This window comes from Polypterus senegalus, chromosome 5 (assembly GCF_016835505.1).
Source record: "Polypterus senegalus isolate Bchr_013 chromosome 5, ASM1683550v1, whole genome shotgun sequence".
Lineage (NCBI taxonomy): Eukaryota > Metazoa > Chordata > Cladistia > Polypteriformes > Polypteridae > Polypterus > Polypterus senegalus.
Window position 1 is genome coordinate 98,366,123 of NC_053158.1, and position 27,718 is coordinate 98,393,840.

At 36.1% G+C, this 27,718-nt stretch overlaps 1 protein-coding gene across 3 annotated transcripts in view; it reads left to right on the plus strand.

Annotated features, from left to right (window-relative positions):
• The window catches only part of c5h5orf22 (chromosome 5 C5orf22 homolog), a 46,901-nt gene that overhangs the window by 5,996 nt on the left and 13,187 nt on the right, over positions 1 to 27,718 (plus strand). For all 3 annotated transcript variants that reach the window (XM_039753151.1, XM_039753153.1, XM_039753152.1), the window contains 4 exons: positions 11,499 to 11,648; positions 13,752 to 14,184; positions 21,259 to 21,321; positions 25,083 to 25,204. In XM_039753151.1, the coding sequence (XP_039609085.1) occupies positions 11,499 to 11,648; positions 13,752 to 14,184; positions 21,259 to 21,321; positions 25,083 to 25,204 (768 nt within the window). The remainder of the gene's footprint in view (positions 1 to 11,498; positions 11,649 to 13,751; positions 14,185 to 21,258; positions 21,322 to 25,082; positions 25,205 to 27,718) is intronic.

Sequence of the window (27,718 nt, forward strand, 5' to 3'; positions counted from 1 at the left end):
TGTTTTTTTTTTCTATACAGTATATTAAGCTGTGATGTGAGCGATATATGCAGAAAGATAAAAACAAGCGTAATTTTAATGAATGAATACCTTATGTTAAGCTTTTCTCTAAATGTGCATGTATTTTGTGTTTTTAGTAGGCATGGCCTCTACTGGAGGCACTGGAGTGTAAAACATCAACTAACCCTGAAATGAGGACTAGCCCATTCCAGTGTAGAAACTCTATACAGTTAAATATGAACTTGATTATTGCATATTTTGGCTAACTAGTTGGTGTGTGTGTTGTGTGTTGTTTTTTTTTTTTTTTGCATTGCCTGCAATTGATGATAACCATGGTGCTTGATTTATGATAGAGATCACTATTTTAATTTTGTTGGAACCCAGAGCTCTGACCGATATTGTTCCTGTTTCTCCCCAGTGTGTAACATGCAATTTATTGGTTCACAGTAGGTGATTAACGTTCTGCTTTCATTCCACAAGTATGTTAATTATAAGGTGGTTTGTGTGCATGTGGGGCTTCACACCTTCCATGATCAACGATTCTTCCCAAGTCATTTCTCTTCAGTATTAAAGATCATAGAAGTTTCAAACATTGTAGAAAATGGAGGGTTCTGTTTGTGCTGTAGTGTTGGCTGAATGCTGATTATTGTAGAATGGAATATACAATAAATTAGCAATGGGGTGTTTTCACTTTCTGTAGGATATGAATAGTTTAAGTAAATGAATTGCATCCTAAACTAATACGCTATAGGCAAATAAGTTTGGCCACATTACACTTGACAGTTTGTCATTTCAAGTGGTATAGCATTGTTTTCCTGCAAGGTGAAACTTTCTGTAGCATGGTATCAACAATCTGTATCACTTACTACCTACTATCCACCATCACATTCTTCAACATCACTGAGACTAAGGCACACACTAATGTGTCTAGTTTTATCTGTTTCCTGTGAATGTCTCTTTTGCTGGGCTCCTCCTGATGCTTGTCAAAGGATGATTTGCCCTTCCATGATTGATGGACAGCTTTAAATCAAGCATTTACCCGTGTCTCGTTGGTGAAGAGCTTGCATATAGCTCCATTCTAACCTCTAAAGAACAGCTGCTGGTATATATTCTCACAAACACAGTAATCAGCATGGTGTTTTATAACATAATGTTTAACATTATTTTTTCCTGCACTTTCCACCATCTCAGGCCTAAGGAAGAGTGGGGTTCAAAGAGTAATTTGGTAGTTCCAGGTCATTGCCACATTTGCTTCTTAGCTGCAAATATTTATGAAAATTTTCTTTTACTTGAGGCTATCTCCTGCTTTAAACTTAATACTGCCTGCTGTCTCATATTTGCACTCGGATTATAATCACAGAGTTGGGGAAAAAAAAATTACTGATGTGCATTTTAAGTATCCTGTCTTTTGAGACAGAAGTAGATTATCCCAACCACGTGTAATTTTTAAAGGCTGGTGGTTGCTGCAGATCTGTTCCGTAACAAACTAAGTTTCTCTGAAATTAGTCCACATTTTAGAAACTACTTGAATGGAATGAGAATGAATTCCATTTAATTTTCAATACAATTTTTTTGTTTTCTTTGAAACTTTTTATTTATATTTTCTAAAGTTTTTATTTATTTGTTTTGAAAATGCAGAAACTAAGCCAAAAAAAAACTCTTACACAAACCAGTCCATAGTTAAGAGGCTGGTTGCACTGAAAATCTGCCACGCGGAATGGTCAGGTTTAAGAACCTATTTCTTAGTTTTATGTAGTTTTTAACAGATAATTATGTCATGGAAAAATGTTTGAGCTTTGAAGCTTGTATTCTCAATACCAGCTCTTCATCTTCCTTCTCTTTCACTTTGTCCTTGGATGCCTTATTGCTACAAAAACACACTTTCCTCTACCTTTCATGTACCATCTTCTCTACCCTAGCTGCACAGATCATAGATATTTGTAATTCACACTTTAGTGTTTTTTTTTTATTTATTTTAAACTAGCAAAATACCCAAGTTTCGCAGCGGAGAAGTAGTGTGTTAAAGAAGGTATGAAAGAGAAAAGGAAACATTTTAAAAATAATGTAACATGATTGTCAATGTAATTGTTTTGTCACTGTTATGAGTGTTATTATTCCAGCCTTACTGGAAATTTGAGGCATTTCAATTGAAATGGGGGATCGGAGGGTATAACGGTGATGTCAGGAATACATTCAGAGTGTTGCTGTTTTTTCGTGTAGCTGCCTTCACACAGCTTCTCCGCTGCTTTATAAACGAATGCCATATAAGGCCATCATTTCTCCTTGCTTCGCGCTTCTGTACTGTTTTATTGTTCGCTTATTACGATTCTTATAGTTATTGTGTAGCTATTCGAGACTTACTTTACTGTTCAGGTACCCATTTCCTTTATTTAATCCGCAGCTTGTACGTTATTTTTTGTTCATTTATTACGATTATAGATATTTATTGATTCCCTTCTTTAGCTGACTGCCTGCTCGTATAAGACGCTCCGCTGGTTTTTTGTGAAACAGCCTTTACACTGCTTCTCCGCTGTTTTATAAACGAACGACAAATAAAGCCATCACCTTGTCAATTGTGTAATGCGTTTTTTGAACAGGTTTGATGTATGGAAGTTATCACTCGTACTGTGTTCAGTCAGTTCACATGAGCTGCTCTCTTGTGTGATTTTGCAATGTCCACGGCTTTATTTAATGTTAGCTAAGACCCGGCACTTAAAAGTTTCTCGCTACAGCAATTTGAACTCCGTTACAAAGTGATTCAAAGTCTTGTTTATAAATCGTGTCTTCTCATTAAACTTGTATCTCGCGAATAAAGTATTCAGCGTTTTTCTTCAGCGCTCTTTGGGAGCTCTTCCTTCTTTTCTACGTACTGCGGTCACAGTCATTTCACGTGATTACGTGGGAGGCGTGATGTCACACGCAGCTCCGCCCCCCTCGGCCATCGAGCTAATGTCCATTACAGTATATGGAGAAAAATAGGTTCCAGTTATGACCATTACCCGTAGAATTTCAAAATGAAAACTGCCCAACTTTTGCAAGTAAGCTGTAAGGAATGAGCCTGCCAAATTTCAGCCTTCTACCTACATGGGAAGTTGGAGAATTAGTGATGAGTGAGTCAGTGAGGGCTTTGCCTTTGGTCATAACTGGAAGCTGTTTTTCTCCATTTACTGTAATGGAGATGAGCTTGAACGCCGAGGCAATCCAATAGCAAACTCCCACTAAATATTCACGGGTGAAGGACTGTGCTTATGGAGAGGAAGATGAGATGGTCAGGGTGGTATTTGACACAAACTCAGCGAAACTGCGAGAGAAAGTTTTAAGTGCCAGGACTAAGGTAACATTAAATACAGCCATGGACACAGCACGAGATGGCACCAGCACAGCTGGGAACCTTCGATGCATGTACACAGAGCGGCTCACGTGAACTGACGCAGTGCACAGATAAAAGCAACAGTTCCAAAGAGCTGAACAAAACCGAATTACACAATTGAAAAGGCAGCAAAAATATGAAGCGTCTGATAAGCATATTCATAAATCCAGCTACTGCAGAAACAAAGCACACGGTGGAAAAAGTCAATGTCCCGCTAAAGGAAGACAGTGTAAAAAAACCCGTGCATGCAGTGTGTCAGGTCTCCGATAAAGAAGAAGACGAGCTGTTTATTGATGCAGTAAGAAACGAATCGATGAAAGAAACCTGTCATCTTTACAACGATTGACAAACACGGAATGTAACTTGAACACAACACATCCTACAAATACGAACCTGATTGAAAGAAATAATGATAATCAAATCCTTGATGACAGCAACACTCAGTAACACTCACAAAACAAATACTGTATATTGACAGTCATGTTACATTATTTTTAAAATGTTCCCTTTTCTTTTTCTAGCTTTTTTAACACACTACTTCTCGCTGCGATACGCGGGTATATATATATGTATATATATATCCCGATCTACATACTCGAATAATGGATACTTTATTCGCCATCAATGATTGTTTTGGTAAAGCCATACTCAGTGTATTCATTAGATGAACGGTAAAAAGTAAGAGCGAGGGAGGATGACTTATTGAGGCATGCAGGCTGTAGTGCGCGCGTCAACTCTATCTGAATTGCGATCACATTTGAAAAATATATCTTTTCAAGTTCTATTTAGTCCATATGTGTCAAACTCAAGGGCCACGGGCCACATCCGCCCGGCGTAATTATATCCGCCCCGAGATCATTTTATATACTGTATTATTGTTATTAATGGCCCGGTATATGAAGCGCTGGTAACACAATAAACTACAGATCCCATAATGCAGCGCTTCAGCTGCCTTGCCTAACACTTACCGCGTTAATCAAGTCTAGCTTATGATGCTGCAAGTTATTGCGAAGCTAGCTCACACGATGCTGAGAGAAAAGTTGATTCTGAAAATAGAGCCTTTAAAACCGATGGGAGGCTGAGTATATGTTTACTGAACCCGTGTGTCTCATTTGTGGAGCTAATGTGGCTGTAATTACAGAATTTAATCTAAGACGGCACTATGAGACAAAACATCAGGGTAACCTGAATGCAATGCAGAAGATACAGAAAGCAGAATAATTAAATAAGAATCTGACACTTCAGCGGACGTTTTACCCGTGCACAATCACAAAGTGATTTCAAGTGAAGCTGCTTTTATGGGAGACACAAATGCACCTTGCACCTTGCCCCACTTTCCCTGTTGCCAAGTAATGTTAAACCAAGTCGTCACTACGGTGTTCCCAAATCGCACTTTGCTGATAAACTGAGCGCACTGCGCACCGAGTTTGCACGGCGCTTTGGTGACTTTGAAGAACAAAAAAAGTCCGTCTACATGCGGCTCGAACCTTGTGCATGTTTGGTAGCACATATCTGTGTGAGAAGCTCTTCTCAGTGATAAAGACTAACAAAACAGCACACAGGAGTCGCCTCACTGATGAGCACCTGCAATCCATCCTGAGAATCTCCACAACACAGAACCTCACACCAAACATAAACGAACCTGTTGCCAAAAAGATGCCAGGTGTCCAGCTCTAAAATGACATATGAGCAAAGACAACTGAATGATTTGATTTGTTATTGCTGAAAGGAACACATTTTATTTATATTTCCAGGTTTTGTTATGCAGCATGTTCATATTTGAATTTGTATAATTTTGACAGGATATATTTTTATGGAGAGCAAAATCTTTTGGGATATTTAAAATCTAAGTTTATTTTTATATAAAATTACATAAGAGTAAAGAAATTTGAATGTTTGTTCTTTTAACGTTTACTTTATTTCTAACTTGTATAATTTAGACAGGATATATTTTTATGGAGAGCAAAATATTATAAGTTGTTTGAGTTGATTTATTCAGGAATAATATTCTAAATAAAAATTCCTTCTATTTAAAATTTAAATAGAACTTGAACAAATACGATAGTTCATAATATCCACGCAGACTTGCATGTAAGAGCGGGAGTTATCCGTTTTAACAAGCAGCGTATTGCACTGATACGAAATAGCTGTGTGTGTATATATGTAGATATGTATATGTGTGTGTGTGTGTGTGTGTGTGTGTGTGTATATATATATATATATATATATATATATATATATATATATATATGTATATATATATATATATATATATATATATATATATATATATATGACAACAACACTCATCACTCACAACAGTGACAAAACAATTACATTGACAATCATGTTACATTATTTTCAAAATGTTTCCTTTTCTTTTTCATTGCTTCTTTAACACACTACTTTTCCGCTGTGAAGCGCGGGTATTTTGCTAGTATATATATATATATATATACACACACACATATACAGCGCATCACTTTTTCCACATTTTGTTATGTTACAGCCTTATTCCAAAATGGACTACATTAATTTTTTTCCTCAGAATTCTACACACAACACCCCATAATGACAACGTGAAAAAAGTTTACTTGAGATTTTTGCAAATTTATTAAAAATAAAAAAAATTGAGAAAGCACATGTACACAAGTATTCACAGCCTTTGACATGAAGCTCAAAATTGAGCTCAGGTGCATCCTGTTTCCCCTGATCATCCTTGAGATGTTTCTGCAGCTTAATTGAAGTCCACCTGTGATGAATTCAGTTGATTGGACATGATTTGGAAAGGCACACACCTGTCTATATAAGGTCCGAACAGTTGAAAGTTCATGTCAGAGCACAAACCAAGCATGAAGTCAAAGGAATTGTCTGTAGACCTCCGAGACAGTATTGTCTCGAGGCACAAATCTGGGGAAGGTTACAGAAAAATTTTCTGCTGCTTTGAAGGTCCCATTGAGCACAGTGGCCTCCATCATGCGTAAGTGGAAGAAGTTTGAAACCACCAGGACTCTTCCTAGAGCTGGCCAGCCATCTAAACTGAGTGATCGGGGGAGAAGAACCTTAGTCAGGGAGGTGACCAAGGACCCGATGGTCACTCTGTCAGAGGTCCTCTGTGGAGAGAGGAGAACCTTCCAGTAGGACAACCATCTCTGCAGCAATCCACCAGTCAGGCCTGTATGGTAGAGTGGCCAGATGGAAGCCACTTCTTAGTAAAAGGCACATGGCAGCCCGCCTGGAGTTTGCCAAAAGGCATCTGAAGGACTCTCAGACCATGAGAAACAAAATTCTCTGGTCTGATGAGACAAAGATCGAACTCTTTGGTGTGAATGCCAAGTGTCACGTTTGGAGGAAACCCGGCACCGGTCATCACCAGGCCAATACCATCCCTACAGTGAAGCATGGTGGTGGCAGTATCATGCTGTGGGGATGTTTTTCAGCAGCAGGAACTGGGAGACTAGTCAGGATAAAGGGAAAGATGACTGCAGCAATGTACAGAGCCATCCTTGATGAAAACCTGCTTCAGAGCGCTCTTGACCTCAGACTGGGTCGACGGTTCATCTTTCAGCTGGACAACAACCCTAAGCACACAGCCAAGATATCAAAGGAGTGGCTTCAGGACAACTCTGTGAATGTCCTTGAGTGGCCCAGCCAGAGCCCAGACTTGAATCCGATTGAACATCTCTGGAGAGATCTTAAAATGGCTGTGCACCGACGCTTCCCATCCAACCTGATGGAGCTTGAGAGGTGCTGCAAAGAGGAATGGATGAAACTGGCCAAGGATAGGTGTGCCAAGCTTGTGGCATCATATTCAAAAAGACTTGAGGCTGTAATTGCTGCCAAAGGTGCATCAACAACGTATTGAGCAAAGGCTGTGAATACTTATGTACATGTGATTTCTCTGTTTTTTTACTTTTAATAAATTTACAAAAACCTCAAGTAAACTTTTTTCACGTTGTCATTATGGGGTGTTGTGTGTAGAATTCTGAGGAAAAAAATGAATTTAATCCATTTTGTAATAAGGCTATAACATAACAAAATGTGGAAAAAGTGATGTGCTGTGAATACTGGCCTCCAGCCACTCTTTTCATATTTTTGAATCTCTTATAGCAACTAAATGAAGTGGCAGTGACCAATATGAAGACTTGGGATTAGTTTAAGTTTGGCTCAAGTGTATATTTGGCAGCTGTACTACATGACCACCACAACTCATACATCACATGTCAATTTTCCTATCCACATAAGGTCTTTGTTTGACATACAATGGCAGACATTGAAGTCTTATACTAAAATGTAATTGGTATAAGGAGCACAATAAAAAATTTCACAGGAGTGCATCCCTCTCTAAAATATTTTAATAGGATGCATATTTCTGCATAAAAAGCACAAATGATTTTTTAATAATGGAGACTTTTTTTCTTTCTTTTCATGATTAAGTGCCACATTTATCGGAAAAAGATGATTGAGGAAGTTATTTTTAAAGGTATCTCTTATGCTATCGGAGTACTGTCCTGTTTATTTAATATTACCTCTGGCTCTGCCACCTGAAAAATTTAACTTCTGTTTAAAAAAAAAAAAAAAAAGTTCTCTTACAACTTTTGCCCCTGCTGATCAACTGCAAATAAGATATGACAAGCCAGAAATTAACTTTTTTTTGTGCCTTCAACGATGGAATGGAAAACTGTCACATCCTGGTTTCATCCCACCAGGACACCAAGTCAGTACTGTGAGCAGATATTCCTTAGTGTTATGGAAAGTAGAATAAGTTTCTTTCAAACATGCAATCATCGTACAATAAAATGGATGATCTCTAAATATTTTAAGCTGTAGGACTGATTACTCTCACTTCAGTGTTTTGTTTTAATACATGACAAGGCTGTCATTCTTCCTGGATATAATCTTTTTAGAGCCAATCATTGGTACTATATCTCTGCAAAAAAAATGTAAAAGTGACAAAGTCTGTGTCTTTGTTCACAAATGTGGTGCAGAAATGCCAGAATATTCAAAGAAAAAGCTATTGACCTCATCAGCAATTTCTCATAATTCCAAACTATTTTATCGGCCAAGAAAGTTTGCATGTGCCATTCTGAGAAGAATGTATGTCCTCAATCAAATGCCATAATTGTGATACAGATTTTAGCAGATCATGTCTCAGCCACTGATAATAAGTACCTGCATTCCATATTTGTCTTAAATGATTTTGATTATTTCAATTGAACCCTCCAACTACAAGAAGACCGTGAAATGTGCTACTAAGGAGAGGAAAAACTGGACCACTGCTATAGCACTTTCTCAAGTGTTTACCATGCCCTTTATCTGGTCACCTTAAGCAGCTCTGACCATGTCATTGCCCTCTCTTATAGATAGGAATTTAGATAAACCAGAAATAAAAACCGTGCATAAGTGGACTAGAGAGGCTGTGGAGAGACAACATGTTGGCCTGGTCTCTCCTCCCGGGGAGATGTTCAGAGAAGCCTGCACTGGATTTAATGATGATTATATGGCCATGGTTACAGTTCTTAAGGGCTTTTTGTTTCCCCAGAAAGACTGTATTCAAACAGAAACAATTCTCAAACAAATTCTCAAACATCACTCCATAAACCCTAGAGCTCTGTGTTGATCAGTTAACACCTATGTTTGAAGATATTTTCAATCAGTCTTTGGCTCAATGCAAAGTATCTATCTGTTTCAAATAATCAACTATCATCCATGTGTCCAAGAAGTAAAGGTTTTCCTTCTCGATGCATTTTACGTTGACCTCTATAATAATGAAGACATTTTTAACTTTTTAATTCTTCAATATGAAGTCTGTCACAGATTCTTTTCATGACCCTCTATAACACAAAGTATTCTAGGCATAAAATCATACTCGACATATTGTATATATAAATGTACGAATATGATCTAAGATCACACTTCCCAGGTGTAATCCTCTCTTTCAGTTGTTATTGTCTTGGAAATATTACTGGTCAACTGAAATAAATTACCACTTAGCAGATAGTTTCTTTCCTGTTGCAATCACTTTGGTTAAACACAGTCTGTGATTAATTTCTCTCTCCCTGCACTCCAAATATCTCAATTCAATCTCCATTTAAGTATACTTTATAAACATTTACTGTATATCTTACTGGCCATGAGTGCAATTCTGCATTGTCAAATTGTTTAATGTATTTGTGTTTTTCTGCAATATATTTTCATTCACTACTGCTGATTATAAATAATATGATCATATTGTTGTTTACATTTTCTTATATCTATAGATGTAGCATGATGAGAAATTCCTAGCAGCTCTGGTGCCTAGCAATAAAATTCAAAATGCTAGTTTATAAGTGAAATTGCTTAGCATTTTTTGCCCTTAGGGTAAACAGGGAAACGTAGGCTACATAATTATTTAACATATTAATAATTATCAGAATTATCTGTAATGGTGTACTGTTTCTTTTCCATTTTTAAAATGAAAATGGTCTATTTTATTTTTATTTTAATATGTACACACACACACATCCATGCCCACAACTAAACAGAGCCAATTTATAGTTCATCCTTGGAATGTAAAGGTAAAAACAGAGTTCCATGAGTAAGCTTTACAAGGACACTTGAAGAACTTGCAGATCCAATATGGATACAAACTGGGTGCAGGATCTGAACCTAGATGCTTGATTCTCGAGGCAGTAGCTAAAATCTAGCCTATTAAAAAAAAAACAATCCTTATAATCCATATAAAATTATTCATTATGTGGAGTTGGATATAGATAAACATACTAGCGTAGTGCAAGCAGAGACAGACTTTTTATTATAATAATAAACTCCTTGCACATGATTCATTACTACTAAAAAAATGCCACCTTAATTTCATGGGCCTCTACTGAAGACTGAATTTTGGTGGTATATTCCAATGGTGAGATTTATTTTTCAGTCAGATCTTTTTGCCATAATATGCACTTATGCTTTTTCACCTCTTCTTCTTTTCTTCTACCTGTCTTTGAAGATATTGTCTGTAGTTGACATAATGACTTCAGATATTTTAGCTGTAATGCTAATAACATTTTTCAGTTCAATCCAACTTCTCTGCATATCACTATATAATACTGCAATCCAGCTTGTTTGGAGAGCTCTATATAAAAGTATACCAATGTCTCAGAACTTGTTTAAACAGGTTTGCAAGTGTACTATATACTGTACTGTGTGTGTGTATATATATATATATATATATATATATATATATATATATATATATATAGATAGATAGATAGATAGATAGATAGATAGATAGATAGATAGATAGATAGATAGATAGATAGATAGATAGATAGATGATAGATAGATAGATATATAGATATATAGATAGATAGATAGATATATAGATAATAGATATATAGATATAGATATAGATACATAGAGAGAGAGAGAGATCTCATAATGACATAGGTTTTTATAAATGTTCTAGCTTGGCAAGGTCTCCAAATCTGTTGCATAGCTCACTGGCAAAATTGTCTTGAATCGGTGCAGAAAGTGGGAGCATATCCTAGAAGCAAAAGTTTCAAGAATGAGGAAATTGGTCCAACACACCGTTCAGTGTGTTCCCATTTTGCTGCTGTTGTTGCTAGGAAAGTCTCTAGCCTCTCCTCACCCTGACCTTTAAAATTTGCAGGTTCAGAAAATTACTGAATAAGTTAAAAAAAACAATTTAAAGAGCTATTCCTGTACAATATACAAGTATCTACACTGTGTGATATCTCATATTTGCATGTCCTTTATGATTCCACCCACTTGTTCACTTTTTTTTTTTTTTTTTTTGTGACATAGTTTGAACAAGTAATTGGAAGAGAGTAGTTAATTAAAATCTAAAATTTAATTAGGTAGATGAAATATGGACACTATAACTATATACTTCTTGTGATATTTATTTGTAGATTTGAATGAAAACTTAAAAAAAATCCTGAAATAAAAAGGCTTTGTTCAAAATTTGTGCCTAAGCCTTTTTTAAATCTAATATATTGTAATTTATTTGCTGAAGAACCTTACTGTGAAAAACACTGTATAAAATAAGGACTGAATTATTTGTGGGATATATTTTAATTACACTATGGATTTTAATGTTCAGCTTTTTATTTATGCATTTATTTAGTGAACTGAGCATTGAAAATTGGATAATGCCGGCAGTTTATGCAGGGCATTTATCTCACGTTCTGTGGCTTCACCCATATTGGGCACAACAAATTGCGGAAGGTGAGCACAAGTTTTTTGTGGGAAAAGACTCCTCTACAACTACTATCAGGTATGATAACAATAAAATGTATTTCTTAAACTATGAGATGTCCTGGTAATATATTTCTTTACTTACTAAAAATATTAATAATGGTGTTTTATTACAAGGAGTGACTTTGAAAAAAGTTAATACCTATTAAGCATTAAAGTTTGAGACACATTCAATTTTATTACTGAAAAGGTGTGGAGGTGCTAAGACTGACTTAATGCAACTTTTAAACACTAATGTTTGGAATGTTACACTGATTATATTATTGAATGAGCTGAGTTGTATTTATTGAAATGTGATCAATAAGCTCAATAAAACTTGGGAGTGTTCTATAAATAGCTAAATGTTTCAAGATTATTGTCTGAACCTGATGTTCTCTAATTTTATTAATTTATTAGCCACCTTTTTACAGTATGTACAGAAAGCTGGCATATGTCACTTGTAAAGCATAATTTATATTTCAAGGCACTTTACAAATACCAATTTGCTTTTTAACATTTAGCGATCAGTGTCCTGTGACATTCAGTAAAGACTAATTGTGGGAAGAAACATTCCATTTTAATTTTCAAATTTTTTTTTTTTTCCAATACATTAAAGTTTGCAGGTTGTCAATATTTACTTAGCTAACTCAAAGATCTGTGTTAATTTCTGGCTAAGAAAAACTGATTATCAAGTCTTGGAAAATTTTATTCATTGTTATAGTTACATTTCATGATTACCAGCAAAGTTTTACAATGACAAAGGATAGCATTTTCTTGTTTTAAATAATAGCTTTTCTGTTGAGTAATTTTAACTAATTACTGCATATTATGAAAATGCAAAGACTGCAGCAAAACGCTCCCCGCTTTTGATGGTAAATGTATACTGCCTTACTGTCTCACTCATGTGACTTCTAAGAACTGGTCACATGAAGGACAATGTTGTATCTTATTGACAACACAAATAACTGGCAGCAGACAATGCTAAGTATGCACATACTGTATTTCAAAATGACAATAATAAACAGTAAGTTCTTCCAAATAAATCGCAAACTTCTCTCCTGACTCCTTTTGAATTAGAAAACACCAGCACCACCTGCTTTTTTTTTCTCTCAGTGTATTTTTGGCACTCCAACACAAGAAGAAAAATTGTAACCTGTAGTTTACTTTGCTGTTTTAAGGTGACACATTATTTGTGCCATCTGCACATAAACAAAATGGTCAGGTGGCTTGCAATTCTTTTCAGGTTGCATGTTCATGATACAGTATTAACGTCAAAGATCTTACTTAGCCTAATTTAGAACATTTTACCTCTGTTGATAATGGCTACAGTTAACACAGTACTTTTTTTTTTTTTTTCCTTTCTTTCTTTCTTACATAAAAATGCACACAAATACAGGAAAACGCACCATTGTGCATTTTTTTTTCTGCAGGAGAACGTACAACACTGATAGCCTGCCTCTAAGGTATTCCCTAACAACTGCCCTTTCCTGGTTCTTGTTTCATACAAACAAAGTTGACCACATGGCACATGCCATGGAGGAAAAGTGCAGTATTGTCATTTGAGTGCTCTCTCCCTAGTATTTCTGTCTCCAATGCAAAACTCTGTTTTGGGAAGCTAGTATTACACTAAAGAGCATGGAGGTAAATGGTACATAGTGTAGGTTTACAAAATGTCTACACGTCTCTCGGAAATAGCTCCAGTGGGTTTTTTGCGTTTTTTTTTTTGAGAACTTTATTTAGACACAAAATGACTGGCAGATGGATGTAGTATTAGCTCATTAAAAATGAACCTGAATTAATATACATGTCTGAATAAGCACAGATGTAAATTGGTCCTAAAGTCATTCTCGGGCTTGGATCACATATGATAATTGACAAACTTTTTAATCTTCCCTAATTGCTTTTCACTGTTTTCAGCTGGCCTGGTTTTGTTCTTTCCTATAATAGTTTTAAATTCAGTCACACTGTTGATGAAAGCTATACAGCGGAAATGTAAATGTAATGGTTATTTCAGTGTGGGAATAACTTTTTTTTAACTTTTAAAAATGCTTTGTTTACAATTTAGAAATTGCTTTACCACATTAAATTATTAAAAATGTATTTTTTTTAAAGTATCATTTCATTATTTTGTTCTGTTTTCCAGGGTTTCATGTAAAGATAATTACTTTTTAAGTGATGGACTCTATGTTCATGAAAGTCACCTGGAAAATAAAAAGAATTTGCAATTGGATGTAATTCAAGTTAATTTGAATAACAATGCTGTCTTACAAGATGACAAGACTGAAAATTATGCAGCAAAGCGAATTAAATTGGACAGCTCAAAAACTTCCCATTCATTGAGAAGTGAAATAGCTGCAGTAGAGCCTAGCACTTTGAGTTGCATAAGTGAAGCAGCAGAGGGCACTAAACACAATGACATCGAAAACCTTGCCTCACCACAGACAAATGCAATTGATGTGACAAACCAGGACAGTAAAAAGATCCTCAGCATCGTAGAGCAAGCAAAAGCCTATATTCTTGACATTGACCTGGATTTCTTTTCTTGTAAAAATCCCTTTAAGGAATTATATACACAGGTAATTACTTTTTTCTGTTTTATTATTTAGAAAAGGTGTATGAATACTAGACTTTTACAGTGACTCCAGTGCTACTACTACTGGAATTCATTCATCCGCTTGTTTGTTTTTTTTTGTTTACCAGTTTTAACTTGTGTGGAACTGGTTCCTTTACCCAACAGAACTGGGTACAAGGCAAAAGCCAGTCTAGACAGGAGACAAGAACTTTAAATGGTATGCACATATATACACAGTCATCCTGTTACCACATAAACTATCTGCCTATTTTTGGATTGTTGGAGGGAAGCAAAGTCATCAGGGAAAACTCATGTGAACAAGAGAAATTGTTTAGCATATGCAGAAGGCACTTTAGGTAAAAATAAGAAATACATTCTGCTTGTTTTAGCAGAATATATGAAAATACTTGGTTTTTGAAAACCAATGATTGTTTTCATTTTATTAATTATATAATTTATGAATTCAATGTACACTTGAATAGGTAATAAACATGAACAGCAAATAGTGCATGGTTAAAGAGTAAGAGTGCACATAAAGTGAAAGTATGATTCAGCAATAATCAACATTCTATTCAGCTGTGTAAACTATAGAGTCTTGTCAGTGTCTCACTGCACTGTAGTGAGATTTATTTAGCCAGAAGGAGTGAAATCTGCTGAAATTCACTGAAGCATGTTGACTCAGTATGAAAGTGAAAATGGCGTGACTCAAAGTTTATGAATGGGTACAAAGGTTTAAAACGGGTGGAAGAAATTTAACCAACAAAGTGCAATCTGGTTGACCTTCAACATCACACATACAAGCCCACATTGACATGGCAAATGCCTTCATCAGAGAAGACCTACCGATTTACATTGTCCTCTGTTCCTTCACATTTGGAAATCAGCAGTGAGTAATGTGTTAGAGTCCTGAAAATGGTGCACAAAATGGGTAATAGCTTACTGATCTGCACAAGGCAAATTCATTCAGTAGAGCAAAAGAATGTATATTTAGAAATGTACATGTTCTAGTATATCTGCGGTGGGTTGCCGCCCTGCCCGGGATTGGTTCCTGCCTTGCGCCCTGTGTTGGCTGGGATTGGCTCCAGCAGACCCCTGTGACCCTGTGTTTGGATTCAACGGGTTGGAAAATGGATGGATGGATGGATGGATGGATGTTATATTATATATTTAACTAGTTATTTTTATTTGAATATTCAAACCTTTTTTTTTGGCTAATCTCACAGCCCAAGTATACAGTGTTAACTTTCTGATGCTGAGCAGACTGGTTTGCAAATTCCAGAGCATACCATCAACCACAAGTTAAGAGATTGTTTAATACTGGGAGCAGTGTAGTCAATGCTTCGCGTTCATGTTTGACACCAGCAAAGGTTGATATTTTGGTTTTCTTGAAAAAAATCTGTAAAGATCATAATGAGTGTTGAGAAGAAGTAGATATGTTAGGGAAGTAAGTATTATGTAAAGCTTCTTTTTGGAGTAATTTTAAAATCTCTATCTATCTCTATCTCATCACTCTTTTGATAATTATTCGGTTTGTGAATTTATAAGCTATTATTTAGTAAATAATATTCTATTGTTTACAGATTGTGCGATATTTTGAAGCTACTCCTGAACCACAAGTTCAGCTTTAGCAATATTGCAATTGTTCCTTCTTTGACTGTTCTATGCCAATTAAAAATGTAATAAATTACATCATTTCATTAGATTATAAAGCAGTTTAATATTTTGGTACTAACATGTTTTAAATATGTTACACAGTGAATATTGAACTAATGCTTGAATTAAAGTAATTATATTGCAAATTAAATTGCAAATCACAATATCTCTCACAAAATTCATAATTAGATATTATCCCCAAATCGTTTAGTTTTAGACAAGCCTGCTCTGTACTTTTTGTCATAGTTATTTTTGCCTTGGTGTTTTCCCCCTGTGAAAGGCTCAACAAGTCCTATCACTGCAGTTTCAGAGTGCATTTACATGGTAATTGAGTTGTAGAGCAGAGTTTCTCAACATTTGCTCATCGGGGCCCCCTGTGGCTGCAAGATTTTTTTTTTTTTACAAACAAGATTCTCAATCAGTCAGTCATTATTAAATTTAATTGATCTTATCGTTTAATTAGCTGACATATTTTTTAGTTTTATTTTGCATTTAAAAAAGTGCAGTAGTACCAGATTTACACTTATAGGAAACTAAGACATATTTAAATTATTTCTGTATCTTTAAATGATTACTTTGTTTTTTAATTCACTTTTCAGTAGTGTTTGCTTTCTTAGTTGTATCTTAATAGACAATTAATGTTTAGCAGAGCAGAGGCCAGCACAAATGAGGAGCAACTACTTCAGTGTTACTAACTTGTGTACTTATTACATGACGCTATAGACACTTTTCAGTGACTTTAAATTCCTCTTTTTCATCTACTGCTCCTCTCAAATATGGTGTTCCTCCAGGATCCATTTTGGGTCCTATTTTATTCTCTATATACCTTCATCCTATTGGCTATTTTTAAGAAATTTAACATTTCTTTTCACTGCTATGCTGATGATACACAGGTTTATATTCCTCTCTGCAATAAATCAACTGCACAACTGTCTTTCTGAACTAAGATCCTGGATGGCTAAAAATTTTCTTGATCTGAATCAAAATAAAACAGAGGTGCTTATAATGGGCCCATCAGCTAAAACCCAAATTGGTCTTGGACTCCTTGGCTCTTTTTCTGTCTTTTGCAAACCTCAAGTCTGCAATCTAGGTGTTACCTTTGATAGTAACCTCTCTTTTGAGAAACAAGTAAATTCTGTAGTCAAGAGTTGCTTTTTCCAGCTTCGTCTATTAAGTAAGATCAAGCCTTTTTTATCTTCTAGGGATCTTGAGAAAGCTACTCATGCTTTATTTTTTTCTCACCTTGATCACTGCAACTCGCTGTATTCTGGGATTAGCAAATCCCTGATACACAGGTTACAGTTGGTCCAGAATGCTGCCGCTCGCTTTCTGGTTGGGACAAGAAAGTAGGACTCTGTTTCTCCAATTTTAGCTTCTTTACACTGGCTGCCTGTCAGTTTTCAAATTGATTTTAAAATCTTGTTGCTGGTTTTTAAATCTTTACATGGGCATGCTCCTGCCTATTTATCCGAATTGTGTGTTTTACACCAGCCATCGAGAGTGCTTAGATCTTTTGTCAGTTGTCTCTTGTTGTCCCTCGTACCAAGTGTAAAACTAAAGGGGACAGAGCTTTTACAACTGCCGCTCCTCGCCTGTGGAACTCTTTACCTCATCATATAAAGGAATCCTCTACAATTGAACTGTTCAAAACAAGATTAAAGACTCATTTCTATTCACTTGCATTCCGTGACCTTCAGTAATACTGATGGTTTCCTCATTGTGATTATATAACATTACTTCTATTTATTATTTATTTTATTTATGTTCATATTTTATTTCTACAGTATTTATGTTAGTTTTCTTTTATTCTATGATTGTCAAGCACTTTGGCCACAGCATTCCTATGTTGTTTTAAATATGCTATATAAATAAATCGACATTAGTAAATAATTGTCTAAATAACCAAAACATTACAAAAAAGTGCAAATTCTTATCCATCTAACACATAAATTCTCGCTTCATTCAGTCAAAATTTAGCATAACCTGTTTTTAATTTCCAGATGGTTATAAAAAACATAGAAATTAGGAAATAATGTTTTGCTTAATTAATGGGAGTTCAATTAATAGAAAAATGGGTTGGGACAAAAACCTTCAGCCCTGAAGACTGAAAATTGAGAACCACTGGTATATAGTATAAATTACATTTGTTATTTACATTAGTAGCTATCCAAAGTTCGATGCAAGTGTTAGAGTTTGCTTTACTTCTACTGTGTGAAAGGGCATCAACATTTTATCAGGAATAATTGTTCATTAATGGTTTTATTCTTCCCTGGTTTATAACACATTATAGTTCTACACAGTGTGCCTGTTACCTGATATAGCTGTCAGTATGCCATGAGTTTTTCGTCCTTTCGTTTTATCCTAACCATTACTTATTCACTGCATACTTTCCATCAGTCCTTTCAGCTTCAGTCATGAAACAGTCTCAGATGTGTGTGTCAGCATTTCCATGTAGCACAAACAAAGAAAGCTAAATGTTTTATTTTCGCTTTTATTTACATTGTCAGGCCTGCCATGTTTGTGAAAACTATTACGAACAAACAGCCTTCCAGCATTATACTCTTCACAGGTGGCCCGGTTTGTGCACAGTGTGCCATATGACATGTTCTTCTTTCCTTGCATCAGATTGATGCTAGCTGTGTACTTTGTATTTCACGTTGTGAAACATTGTGATGCCATATCAACTGATTGTAGTCATTTTTACTTAACTAAAATAACTGGAGATGCTTTTTTTTTCAGATTTGTCTCTTATTCATCATGCATAGCAAAACAATGTTAGTTGTTATAGGTGTGATACACTTTTTCAGTGATTATTTTATAGTTTTCGGTTAAAGAGAAACCACAATTCACTAGCAATGTTCAATAATGTAATAACAAATAACAGCGGGACAGAGACCGAGACAAAAAAGACATACAAAAACATACAAATGAAATCAAGTGCGAGCTGAGACGGACAGAAATTCACATCTGGGTACCGGCATTCAGTGGCATTGCTTGCAACAATAATTGTTTGTTAATGTTAAAAAATTTTAAAAAGGGCAGTACATCTATTTAGAAAAAAAACATCAATGAAGGACACACTGATGAAATAATTAAAAATCTGAAACACCATACATCCATGACTTAACTACTGTTAAATCACTTGTTGAGTTTACTTTTACGAAAGTTGGAATAATTTTTAGTGTGCTTTCTTTACCTGAAGGGATACCAGGCTTCACCTTTGCCTAGTGGCACTGGATGGGTCTTTTTGGATAGCTTTTAGTATCCCTTAATTTGTTTCTCTCTCTCTCTCTCTAATTATAAAAGTGGTTGGTTTCTGAAAGTTGTAACAGGTTGAATTTCCTTAATCCAAAATTAAAAAATTTGGAAAGCTTCAAAATCCAAAATTTATTAAGTGCAAACATGAAGCCACAGGTGGAAAGTTCCACATATGACCTTATTTGCTCATATAGGTTTCCAATTTTCACTCAAAAAAAAAAAAAATTGTGCGAATGTGAATAATATCACATGAGCTTGTACTAGCTGTTTATGACAGATTTATTCAACTACCTATGAATTTAAAGTGGCAGGCCAAGATATGAGCAACAAGCAGGAGGTAAATGTTTGGGATCCACAGGTCCATTTACCAAGGGGTGAAAGGCACGATAACATTTGCGCAGTACCCACACAGCTTATAAGGAATGTAGGCTCTGACTTTGTGTTGGTGCCAGTTTTTAATTAATCATCATCATGTCCAGACCTACAGTATATGCTTTACTCACTGGGTTTTTTTTGCATCCTCTCTATGTACAGTAACCTTTAATCAAAATACAGCATCGTATGTGGATACCAAAAGCCTGCAACAACTTTTAACAGCTGATACAGGTATTCTGCCAATGCTACTGTGCACAAACTTTGTTTCATGTACAAAATTATTAAAAAAAAAAAAAAGTATAAATTTACCTTAAGGCTATGTGCATAAGGTGAATATGAAACATAAATTTCATGTTTAGACTTTGTTTTATCTTGGTAGAGTAATATATATTGCTCTACTTTCCCCTATTGTATTATTAATATGTAGCCTTAGAATGCCTAATCTCACAGACTTACCACTGTATATAACTTATCCCCACCTTCCCTTCTATATCTATAACCTCAGGCAATTAGATGTAGTAAAAAGACAAGCAGGAGTTAAGTTACACATAAAATAATGTATTACTGATAATATTCATAAATAAATCTCTTGGGACCTCCACCAACTGGACAACACACCAAAGAGTGTCCCGAAGTACAATCACTGTGTCTGTGGAAGACTGTTTATCTGTTGCTAGGGCAACAGCAAGCTCACAGCTCTGCTGCGGCTCGGCACTGACGGACATGACTAACTGAAGCAAACAGAAAAGATCTCGATGGGTGATGCAAGGAATATTGTAAATGCAGGGAACAGGATTACTTGGCCACTAACCTGGTCACAACCCTGCCTGACTTCTATGTCTGTGTATAGAAGAGTGACGGATCCCGCTACAATAAATAACCGTGCTGTTCCTGTTTCATGCTGAATAAAGCTGGTTTTGCTAAAGTACTGAGACTCAGCCTCTTGTTTTGAGATATAAGACAGAGACTTATAGCACGCCCACGATCTTTTTGGATTCTCTCTTGTGGCGCTTCACTGCACCTCTGTCAGCCTGCTGTTGCCCTGCCCCGGCAACGGACAAAAAAAAATCTTCCACAGACGCGGCAATCGCGCTTCGGGATGCAGTTCAGTGTGGTGTTCCCATTGGGTGGGGGGTATCCCAAAAGAGTTCAGAAACCTCACAATAGGAAGAAAAGTATGATTCAGCGTCTGATTGATAACTGTGCTGCCCACAAGATGCTTCAGCGTTTAGATAATGTTCACGTTAAATTCCTCCCACCCAATTGCACAGCAGTGCTTCAGGCATTGGATTTGGGCATCATTTGCACCCTGAAAGTGTATTATCGCAAGGAAATGCTGAAAAAAATTCTCATCAGCATAACTTATATACAGGAAGACTTTAAAATTAACATGAAAGAAACTATTGAAATAATTGCAAACGTCTGGACGCAAGTTAAAGAAAGCACTATAGTGACAAATACTTAATCTCATTACAATGAAATTTTCATTAAAACAAAATATTTTTTAGGTCCCTGGCAGTTCGTTGTAATAGAATTTTACTTGTATTTTGTAATATCTTGTACTGTGTTGCCAAAAAAAATATGAAAACACTCCTTTTGGTAGGTTTCCCCAGATATACTTAGCAGTATTAGTATTTGCTTTTTGGTTAAATACTGTTTATATGCTGCAGAATTTCAAGATCAGCTATGATGCTTTGATTTAACCAATACCTTAATTAAGGTAAAAGATGCTTTCTCTTTTGCAACACTTTGAAAATTTTGTTTTAAATAACTTTTTTTTTTATATACCTAGGAAGAATATAAGATATTGCAAGATCTGTATTCTTTCAAAATACCTGAAGGTGATCCAGACGAGGTACTGACTTATGATTTGTGGTATATCATTTTAACATTTTTTAGTCTAAAACTATAAAATTGCTTTATTTGTATCCTCTGTTTTGCAGGCAATTTAATTAAAGTATGGATCTTGGTAAAATAGTTTAAATGTTTGGCTTAAATGTTTTACAGATGTGAAATTATGAGATGAGGTGTGAGAAAAAAAATCTAAATATATTTCTTACAATTCTTTCTATTTTAAAGAAAATTTTAAAATGTTTTTTTAAACAACAATATACTTGAATTTGAATTTGCTAATGTTTTCAATATATCAAAAGTAACTTTTTCCTTAATTGGATTTGGATTTTAGTTGTTACAATGTGAAAGCTAATTTAGTTGTCTTGTGACTTTATTTCAAGGAAAATATAATATAAAAGAAATAACTTAAGAGTTAAATGTAAGAAAGAGAGAAAATAGGCTTATATCACATTAAATGTTGTTTCCTGCAAAGATGCTGGCTATGGAAATGCTTTGTTCTCTTAAGTATCTTTTAGCATTGCTTGTGACAATATACTGTTGAACATACTTTGGCATGCCAACTGTTTTGTTTTAGATGTTGACAGTATTGTCAGGTTTAGGATCTCAATATAAACTGCTCAAAAAAATTAAAAGGAACACTTTGAAAACACATCAGATCTCAATGGGAAAAAGAAATCCTCCTGGATATCTATACTGATAAAGACTGGGTAATGTGTTAGGAACGAAAGGATGCCACATCGTTTGATGGAAATGAAAATGATCAACCTACAGAGCCCTGAATTCAAAGACGCCCCAAAAATCCGAGTGAAAAAATTATGTGGCAGGCTAGTCCATTTTGCCAAAATTTAATTGCAGCAACTCAAAATTGTATGCAGCACTTTGTATGGCCCCTGTGTTCTTGTATACATGCCTGACAACATCGGTGCATGCTTCTAATGAGATGACCGATGGTGTTGTGGGGGATCTCCTCCCAGATCTGGACCAGGGCACCACTGAGCTCCTGGACAGTCTGAGGTGCAACCTGGTGGCATTGGATGGACCACAACATAATGTCCCAGAGGTGTTCTATTGAATTTAGGTCAGGAAAGTGTGGTGGCCAGTCAATGGTATCAATTCCTTCATCCTCCAGGAGCTGCCTGCATACTCTCACCACATGAGGCCAGGAATTGTCGTGCACCAGGAGCCACTGTACCAGCATAGGGTCTGACAATGGGTCCAAGGATTTCATCCTGATACCTAATGGCAGCCAAGGTGCCTTTGTCAAGCCTGTAGCGGTCTGTGTGACCCTCCATGGATATGCCTCCCCAAACAATCATTAACCCACCACCAAACTGCTCATGCTGAATGATGTTACAGGCAGCATAATGTTTTCCATGGCTTCTCCAGACCCTTTCACTTCTGTCACATGCTCAGGGTGAACCTGCTCTCATCTGTAAAAAGCACAGGGCACCAGTGGTGCATCTGCCAATTCTGGTATTCTATGGCGAATGCCAATCGAGCTGCATGCTGCTGGGCAGTGAGCTCAGGGCCCATTAGAGGACATGGGGCCCTTGGGTCACCCTCATGAAGTCTTTCTGGTTGTTTGGTCAGAGACATTCACACCAGTGGCCTGCTGGAGGTCATTTTGTAGGGCTCTGGCAGTGCTCATCCTGTTCCTCCTTGCCCAAAGGAGCAGATACTGGTCCTGCTGATGGGTTATGGACCTTCTATGGCCCTCTCCAGCTCTCCTAGAGTAACTGCTTGTCTCCTAGAATCTCCTCCATGCCCTTGAGATTGTGCAGGGAGACACAGCAAACCTTCTGGCAATGACACGTATTGATGTGCCATCCTGGAGAAGTTGGACTACCTGTGCAACCTCTGTAGGGTCCAGGTATCGCCTCATGTTACCAGTAGTGACACTGACTGTAGCCAAATGCAAAACTAGTGAAGAAACAGTCAGAAAAGATGAGGAGGGAAAAATGTCAGTGGCCTCCACCTGTTAAACCATTCCTGTTTTGGGGGTCATCTCATTGTTGCCCCTCTAGTGCATCTGTTAATTTCATTAACACCACAGCGGCTGAAACTGATTAACAACCCCCTCTGCTACTTAACTGACCAGATTAATATCCCATAAGTTTCATTGACTTTATGCTATACTCTGATTAAAAAGTGTTCCTTTAATTCTTTTGAGCAGTATATTCAGATAATATAGGAGGTGTATTGTTACCTCATTTATCTCCAAAAAATGATATTGCACAATCCTATTGAAATGTCATTGTCAGCAAATGCTAACTTTGGATGAATAATCTTTTCTTCTGGAGCATACTTACTTACTTTTTTTTGTTTCTTTAACCCTAACCCTTAGTGCCCATTCACACTTAGGCATTTTAAATTTCCACTGCTTCTTTAGCATTTCTTAAGCTTTTTAATGTATTTTGTATGTGTTTTTCAAGCGTTTTTCAGGTGCTTTTCAGTAGTTTTTTTGTTTATTTATAAATGTTTTTTCCAGTGTTTTTAACGAAGGAGAGAATATGATAATAATTTCCATTTGTAGGTTGTGAGGTGATTTAGTGTTATAAAGGTGAATATTGTACTTCCAGATTGTCTTCAATGACTTTATTGCTTTTAATCCTGGCGATCACAGTACTGAAGTGAAGGTGTTGTCAGTGTTGTGAGCCAAGATATTGGATGCTTTTCAGTAAAGGGAGTCGGACATTTCTGGACTCTCTATGATGACCTCAGGGGGCATCCTGAAACAATCCAGGATTATACATGGGTGTCAATAGGCAAGTAAGTAGTGATATGTGGGGGAAAAAAAAATGTCCTGCTGCCCTCAGTGCAACATCTAGCAAGTATGTGATCTGGTTATCTAGTGACAGTTAATGAGGAAGGGGTTATTGTGCATAGCTGTAATCAACTCAAAAAGAATTAAACAGTCATTGTATTCAAATGCATTTAATCCTGCATATGCTGAGGGGTAAGATGCCCAGTTTAGGGTCACTGGGAGTCGGAGATCATCACAGCAGCAGGTTGAGAAGCAAATATGGCTGACAATAAGTGTCAGTTTAATTTTAATTGTGTTACTTGATAAAGATATTTTGAAACTTCTTGATCTTGTAGCTCAGCAGCCAGTGTTTACCCAACTTGCTCAAATTGTGGATGGAAAAAGGTGATGGATGTTATTTACTTCACAAAGGACTAAACGTATTTTGTTAAATAAGAAGTATTACACGAACATTTCTAGTTTTCAGTGTTTAAGCAGGTAATAATGGTCATTTAAGTGCACTCACTATTACCGGTCAATCCAGAAATGCACAGCATGCAAACCCCATACAGTTAGCACTGTAAGGAAAGAATGCCTATGTGTTAAATGTATACCTAGATGACCAAAGCACAACAACTCTAGCATTTTTTTTTTTTCCCCCCAGTGAGCTGCTTCGATAACAAGCGTTTGGCTGAAAACTCTGGAAAACTGCCACATACAGGAATTTTCTAAACTGCTCACTGCTAAAATGCTTAGATGAAAATAGTGCCATTGACAACAATGGCAAATAACTTTTCAAGTGGTTTGGGAGCATTCTGGTCTAGCACTAAAATGCTATAAAAATGCTAAGGTATGAATGGGACTCCTTACACATAGTTTAGGCACAGGTGAAATAGGTAAATTTCAATTGGTTTTAAAACATTTAACAGTTTCAAAAAGAGATTAAATATATTTTGGGAAGCTGTAATTCCCATTTATTAAATTAAGGTAAAACCATCACTTTCCTTTTCCATCTCCAGGAGACCTTGACAGACTGTGTGGAATGTCGTGTACGTCAGTTAGAAGATTTAGAAGCAGCTTTTGCTGATTTGGTTGAAGATGACAGTGAAGACATTTTGAAAAAATGGGCTGAACACCCAGGGTAGGTTTAATAATAGTGTTACTCAGATGAGTGTGGAACAGGACTGAGGATGCTGGAAAGTGTTTATTTTTTGTGAGAGACCAAAATCTTCATACTAGTTGCTGATTTAATTAAAGCCCAAATACCATTATTCAAAGACCACGTAATCTCGATGATAGATTTTTTTTTTCCTCAGTATTTTTTTAATATTTGGATGGTTGCTGGAGAATGTCTTTATGACCAAAGCGGTTGGAACAAATAACTTTGCCACTTGTCTAAAAATCATACAGAATGAATTATCTCTATTATAAAAGAAAATCTTGAGACAAGACAAGACTATTTCCAAGAGATTTTTCCAAGTCCCACGAGACAAGACTATTTCCAAGAGATTTTTTCAAGTCCCACCCTCCTGTCAACCATTTACGGTTAACGGCCCACGGACCTCTCACCTCTCAGTTTTGTGAATGCTTTTGTCCGACACAATTCTTGCGCTCTCAATGAAAGAAGACTTATGTCCAAATCTTAATGAAGAATTTCATCCCAAAGAATTACGAATTAGGAGGAATTAACATGAAAATTGTCGATCGGTTACATGGCAAATTGGTTAAATGCGTATCAATAGACTATGCTGAAACGGTTGATGGTGATTGTGTGGAAGATGAAAACATCAACTTACAATATCCCATAGAATATCTATAACCATTAACACCATCCGGTCTTCCACTGGCCAAATTACTGTTGAAAGAAGGATGTATCGTAATGTTGTTGCGGAATTTATGTATGATTGATGGACTATGCCATAGGACAGGGGACCTCAATCACGGTCCTGGAGAGCCACAGTGGCTGCAGGTTTTTGCTCCAACCCAGTTGCTTAATAAAAAGCACTTATTGCTAAAGTAACACTTCTGCTTCACTTTAGTGATTTTGAGCCCTTATTGCTTAATTTTGTCTTAAACAGCTATTTTAATTGCTCCTTATTATCAATAACATGCAAATGACAAGAGAGAGCATCATTTCTCCATTTAGCTTATTTACATTTACACCTGTGTGTATTTATCTGCACTATTGGGTTTAATTAAATACTTGGAAGAAAAATGAAGAGAAAAAAGTGAAGGACTGAGAATTACTCGTCCATTTTAGCCCTCAAATCATTTGCATGATAGAAAGGGAAAGAAAATCTAGGATATGAGAATGACCTGACATAGCAGAGTTAATTTAATTTCATAGCTTGTTAGTGCTTTATTGGCAAGAATTGCTTTCTAATTAAGCAACCAGGTCAGAACAAAAACCTGCAGCCACTGCGGCTCTCCAGGACTGGGATTGAAGACCCCTGCCATAGGACAAGATTAGTTGTATTCAAAATTGGTCGAACAATTCTCACATGTAAAATTATGACAGACAACAAGAAAGGTAATGTAGTACATATTCCGCGGATAATAGACACCAAAGGAGATCTTGATATGCCATTCGTATTAAAGCGTTTGCAGTTTCCTGTTTTGCTATGACAATTAACAAATCACAGGGACAAACATTTTAAAAACTTGGTTTATTTATTAGAGAGAAAGAAACGATATTCACTCATGGGCAGTTTAATGTTGTGTTGTCACGATGTAGCTCCAACCACGAAATCAAACTTCAAAGTGATATTGACGAAAAATTAATTCCAAATATTGTTTTTACTGAAGTGTTACAGTAAAAGTGTAAGTTTAAAAAGTATTTGCGTGTTAATTTCAAAGCCAAACAAAATGAAAGCGTACAATGCAATGAATACCTCTGACGCAACATGAAACATAATTATTTTTCAATTTATTACGTTTTACTATTTTTTACTATGGTTAATTACTCACTGTAATGTAAAATAGTTAGGTCTATTATGCATATGTAACCACTCCCATGAAAGTAACATCCATTATCCAACCCGCTATATCCTAACTACAGGGTACGAGGTTCTGCTGGAGCCAATCCCAGCCAACACAGGGTGCAAGGCAGGAAACTAATCCCAGGCAGGGTGCCAGCCCACTGCAGATGAAAGTAACAATCTGTTTAAATTGTATATCCGCTTCCCCATACATGAGTGTCAGAGCCGCAGAGTGGCTAGTGCATAGCGCCTGCATGGGGGTTGTCGAGAGTGAGAAAGCAGGGCAGAGCCCCCTAGTTTAAAATTATATAGATTGTTTTCTAGACATTTGTAACTGAGTAAATCATTTTAAAGAAGACTTTGCTTTTTCATTTTTAAAAAACTTAAAATTAATTTTACTAGTCTAACATATATGTTCTACAAATATGTTATACAATATAGATTCCTCTGTACCTTCATTAGAAAAGAGATGAAGTGACATTCCTTGGCAAATTGCCACTGTAAGCAGCTAAAATATTTTTGCTTCTGATGCAGAGCTGTAAAAAATGTAGCAAGTATTTCATTTGAAAATATTAAGTAAATGTAAAAAGTATGTTTATAAAAGTACTCCAGTACAAAAAGTAAAATTATATTTTATAATAATAAAAATCATGTCATAACATAAATGCAGCAAGAGC